Genomic DNA, 6,078 nt, shown 5'->3' on the forward strand with positions numbered 1-6,078 from the left:
TGTGTGTGTATGTGTGTGTGTGTGTATATATATAATTGTATTTTAGTTTATTATATTTCAAGAATCAATAATGTTTATATATTTATATATTTGTTTATATATTAATATTTATTCATTATAATTTTATTTTTAAATTATTTATTCATTTCATTTTTGGATAAATATTTAGTTTTTTTTTTTTGTCATTTTTATTTATTTATTTACTTTTTAAATTTGCCAATATAGTTTTTATTTATTTATATATTCAGTTTTACTTTTTTTTATTTTAGTACATCAAGTAAACTAAATGAAAATAGAAATGTTGCTTTGGCAACTAACAGAAATAAAATAAGTACGTTTTTTATATTTTATTTTATTTCAGTTTATTCTATTTTAAAGAAACAAAAATGTTTGTTTATATATTTATATGTTGGTTTAGATAGTAAGATTTATTCATTTTAATTTTAGTTTTTAATAATATTTATTTTAATTTTCGTTACAGTTTTAGTAATTTTGAGAATAAATAAGTTTAAGGTTTTTTATTTTATTCCAGTTAATCATATTTCAAGTAAAAAAATTATTTTTTTTTCATGGTTTTAGTTTTAGTTAACCATACAAATCCTGACTCACAGGCATCAAGAGCACTAGTAAAGTTGAATGAATAAAAAGCCTTTATTCGCATATAAACCATCTACTCTGTTCCACACGTCCTGTCAAAGCCAAAACCTCAGCGTAAACGTCCTCGAATCCAGCGGCATCACAAAGCAGACATGAGAAGCGTCCACTGAAGGCATGCAGTCAGACTGGCTTTCACACACAAGGACATCAGAGCCTTTCTTCACATCAACAAAGCCACGAATAATACAAAGCTTTTGCTTTCTTTCACCCTCCGCCTTCTCCTTTTCTTTCGCACAAGTTTAGACCAAAATATTTTCTTTTTTTGCCGTTTCTTAGCAACTGCAAATTACAACAGAGAACTTTTCCGATGAAGTCAAAGTCAAAACGTAAAAGAAAAAAAGTGGAAGTGCTTTTATAGATTGAAAGAGCAGATTATGAGTAAAGAACATGCAGATACAGAGTGTTAGGGTTTACACCGAGCACAAACACACCGGCTGACGCTCTCATTGCATTAACAGTCTGACATGTGTGGAAAGTGTGAGCTGCTGTTTTCTCTGCTTTACGAGTCTAACGTCAGCGTTCTGTACGTAACGCTTGCGCTAAACAACTGGAAGAGAGTCGGACAGTAACATTAAGACGGAGTGACTCACCGGCGGTCATTTCTGCAGCGACGAAACAGTTTTTTCGTGTGTGCGATCTCAGCTTCATTAGGCAGAGGAGGGAAAACCTGCAGAAAGAGAGAAAATAACATGAGAAACGCCAAAGCAAAAAGTATTTCACAGTTTGTATACAAGCATGAACCTCACAACAACAACAACAACAACAAAATTATTATTATTTTTATTTATATATATTAAGACTTTTATCATTGTGATTTTATTTTCATGATAATTATGCACATTTCCCCAGAAACTCTCATTACTGTAATGTTTTGTTTTAATTCTCATTATTTTCAATGGTGATTTCCATAACTGTTTTATATAATTAAATAAAAAATTATTTAATAAAAAATTTTGTACAACAATAAATTAATTTTGGACAATTACAACTTTTAAAATAAAATAAAAAATTTTAATAAACACTTCATAAAAATATTTTAAAATACTTGGCAAAATACTACACACACACACACACATTTTTTCTCCATAAATTATGTATGCATCTTGATGTATTTGTAAAAAAAATAAATAAATACTTGAGTTTTATATTACTATTTTGCATTACAGTAATTTTTGATAAAATTGTCAAATATGACCCATTACTTAACAGTTTAGCAATGATTACAATCCATTCAAATACAGATGGTTAAAATCAAGTCCCACCCTTCATTATTCATAATATGTTTCACATGAAAATACGTCATGGAGATGTGAATGAAGATGTGTGTATGTTTGTGCATGTGATTGTGGCATGTGACTGAACATTATCTACAGACACACCACAAACTACAGAAGAAGAAAAAAAAAAAAAAAACATCTCTTGGATCCTACAGGAGGTTAAAACGCCAAAGATTATCGACAAGATCTGGGAAACAAGTACTGGTGCATGATGGGTAATAAAACCCTAAACTCTGACAACCTTCCATTTCACAGCATAATGGAACATTCTTGAGCTCTGAGCTGCGGTGGCAGCATTTAGACACACACACACACACCTCTCTCAGGGTTTCTCTTTCTAACCCTTCTGAGGCGCTGAAGCCAAAACCACTGTGTGCTGATTGGCTGTCTCTGATTGGACACAGATGTGGCGGGAGATTAGTGTAATTGGCTGCTTTTCCTCGTCGGCGTGGTAATAAGGGCTTCTAACGCTTAACCCCGCCCCCACACAGAAACCCTGCCAAAGCTGGACACAGAGAGTCGCCAGCCATCACATTTATTACAAGAAACGACAAAAACAACTGAAACTTCAGAAAACACAACCGCAGGATGTATTCATGATGATAAAACAAAATGATCAAAAATCTGGCAGGAATATACACACTTGACTGGCTCAGACTAAAGTGAGAAATTCAGTCAAAAATGAAAATTGTCATCATTTGAGTTGTTCCAAAACTGTACGACTTACTTTCAACTGCAGAACCACAAGCAGTGAATGTCTAAAGAATGTTCTGGCCTCTCTTTTACATTTAATACATTACTATGAGGAAGGGCTACTGTAACAGACAACTTGACATTTCTCAATTCCCATGCATTCAAAAGCAAAAAATTATGCACATTTCGCCAGAAACTCCCTTTACTGTAATGCATCTGGACATAACTTTTTTAATATATGTATACATACATACAATAAATGTATACAAATACAACAATAATGCATAAATGTTTTTATATTCTTAACTGATATATTTATATATTATAATACATATTTATTATATAAATACTTTATATATGTATACACACACACACACACACATATATATAAATGGAAGCATAATTCCGCCACAGAATAAACACAAAAAGATAACTGCGACTTTAAATCTCATTAATCTTTTTTCCCCCCATTTTTCTTGCAATTGCAAGATATAAACTAGTAATTTTAAGATTACATCTTGCAATTTGGAGTTTTTGCTCAGAATTCTTCATTTTAATCTCACAATTCAGTTTTTTTTTATGTCTGCCTCGGAATAAAAAACACAAACAGTAACTGCAACTTTTTTTATTTCATAATTCTGACTTTATCCTTACATTTGCGAGTTTATATCTCACATATAATCTGAATTGTGAGACATAAACTAGCAAATGCAAGGAAAATGCAAAAGAAATAAGCTTCCATAATATATACTACAAGTCAAAAGTTTTGAATAAATAAGAATATACAAATAATATTATCATTATTAATATATAATAAAATAATAATCATTTATATTTAAATATTTAAATAATTTACTCATTCAAATGAATGAATATATTTTTGCAATACAGTAATGAGATGTAACTTGACAGTTGAGCAATGATTAGAATCCAATCAAATACAGACGGCCAAAATCAAGTCCTTACATTATTCCTGCTATTGTTTCACATGCCAGAAATCCTGAATTCAGAGGAGAATTAAATCTGATGAGTGTTTAGATATGGGTCAGGGGCCGGATTCACGAAAATCTTCTTTAGAAATAAGTTAAGAAATTTCTTAAGATAAATCCCACTAAATTCGTAAGAATGTTCTTAAGTGCAATTCTTGAAAAATTCTTAATAAGTTCTCAAATATATTCTTAAGAACATCTTAATTTTTTTCTTAAGAAGAAACGAAGTCGTTATCTGAGTGAATACATGGCGCACTGATAAACTCACTCTTTATTGTCTTTTTGCGCTTCCTGCAGATTACCCTAATAATCTTAATAAGCACGCACATTATTTTCGTCGCGAGTTTGACTGGCGCTCAGCTTCACGTTTTTGATGCGCCGTGTTTTTGAGCAGTTACTTTTAAAATAGCCTGTCTCAAGCTGCAGCGATATGTTTCATTCATTTTTGTGCTGTGTTTTGCGCTCTCATCTGAGTGAACGCTTCTGGTATGTGTGTCCGCACTGCTACAGCAAATGCGTCCTGCGCATTCATACTGCCAAAGATTATGTCGTATTTATAAGCTAAAATTAAAAGCGTTCAATTAAAGCTCCCTATCTGACTCATTTTAGAGTTGCTACAGAGTTTTGAAATCAGCAAAAAGCTTCGTCACACATAGGCTAATCATGACCGATCATCATTTACATTATCAGTCATCGCTGTCCTAATATGTATTATATGTAACTAGTGTTGTTGTAATGCTTAAATATAACAATTTATTTGAAATAACCCAATAAATTCATTAAATAATTCTTACTGTTTGGGATTTAAGACAAGTCTGGGGCTGTCCTAAATTTAAGAAGTTATTTACGATGATTTTTAAGAAGATTCTTTTTAAGAATTTGAATTCTTCTCAAGTTTTGTCTTAAGAACAATCTTAAGAAAAAAGATTAATATTCTTAAAATTAATTTTTGGGAATACAAAATATTCTTAACTTTTTTCTTAAGTTAAAAAATAAGAAGAAAATGGCAGTTAAGAAGAAATTTCTTCTTAAGAATGTTTCATGAATCCGGCCCCAGATGTCCATATGTAAAAGTGGCCCATATCAGATACCGAAAAGTCTCATCTTATAAGCAATTTGCAGTTTACATGCAAGAAACAGGATCTGATGTGTGCCAGATGTCTGTGGAAAACAAAAATGCATCCATCTGACGTGTGAATGCAGCCATAAAGACAACGGAAAGACTTGTGAGGGTGCAGCTGTAATTTTGGGTTTCGTCCCATCAGAATCCATCAAGTCAACGAGTTTCTAAACTTCATGAGGAACTTCCTTACGAGAGAGGCGGTTCCTCAAGCGTCCATTCATCTTCAGCGTGTGTGTGTGTGTGTGAGTGAGTGTGTGTGTGTGTGTGTGTGTGTGTGTGAGTGTGTGTGTGTATGAGTGTGTGTGTGTGTGTGTGAGAGAGTGAGAGAGTGTGTGTGTGTGTGGAGCTACTGTTGCAGTCCTGCAGGATGTCACAAGTTGGACGTCTCTGCTCTAATGTTCTCCAGATGATAATCGCAACCACACCAAACACATTCAGACTTCAAAGCGCCTAAATATGTCAATATTTGCACAAGCGTGAAACCGAGGAAAGCGAGGCACGAGTTTTCGTTTGCCATGATTAAAGTCCTCAATTATGATTCATGTACAGAAAAGTAAACTATTACAAGCAAGCACAAAGAAATCAGGTTTTCTTTGAGGCGTATTTTAAAAAACATAAGGAATGTGATGAATAATCTGCAGGGAGGAGTCCTTCGGTTTATTTTAAATAAGGGCTGATTGTTTTTTAAAATGTGAAACAATGTGAATGAGTGTGTATGTCCTGTGCGCAACGGCAGATGGATCAAAGCCGGTGACACACAGATACACACACCGTTCGGCACGTCCCTGCTGAGCGTGACCTTTGACCCCAGGCTGTAGGATTGTTGGTCAGTGTTTATGCGTGACTGCTGAGGGCGTGAAGGCGGGGGAGTCGCCCGCGGCAGGAAACTTATGCATACCGCCACATTCCAGAGGTCAAAGGTCAAATCGGAATGCATGTGTACAGAGTGGGGAATGACGACTCCTCCCACTCTGACCTGATTGGTCTGCACAGAGATCCAGTGATGAGGTAATGATGATGTAACAGTAAGAAGTCGAGCAGTAGGTTACGATGTCAAGCAAATGTCTGTCTCTCACTCTATCACAAAAACCCACGTCCAGGATACAACATTGACTATAGAATAGCATCTTTCTTTTGTGTTGAATAGAATAGAATAGAATTACCATACGTCATAACACAATTTAATTTGTCCCTATGTAACTATAGTTATTTAATGTATAATATGACATAATATAAAGATAAAACATACTTAATAAAAATATTTAATAAAGACTTTAAGAAATAACATTATTAATTTATTAATGGTAATAATTACTACCATTTTGTATATAAACAATAA

General features: G+C 33.4%; 1 protein-coding gene across 1 annotated transcript in view; it reads right to left on the minus strand.

Annotated features, from left to right (window-relative positions):
- Nucleotides 1-6,078, minus strand: part of LOC107705954 (CBP80/20-dependent translation initiation factor-like) — a 63,575-nt gene that overhangs the window by 44,823 nt on the left and 12,674 nt on the right. The window contains exon 5 of the mRNA XM_016509489.1: nucleotides 1,248-1,324. Coding sequence (XP_016364975.1) covers nucleotides 1,248-1,324 — 77 coding nt within the window. The remainder of the gene's footprint in view (nucleotides 1-1,247; nucleotides 1,325-6,078) is intronic.

The sequence above is a fragment of the Sinocyclocheilus rhinocerous genome, unplaced genomic scaffold (assembly GCF_001515625.1).
Source record: "Sinocyclocheilus rhinocerous isolate Xijiao unplaced genomic scaffold, SAMN03320098_v1.1 scaffold1045, whole genome shotgun sequence".
Classification (NCBI taxonomy): Eukaryota; Metazoa; Chordata; class Actinopteri; order Cypriniformes; family Cyprinidae; genus Sinocyclocheilus; species Sinocyclocheilus rhinocerous.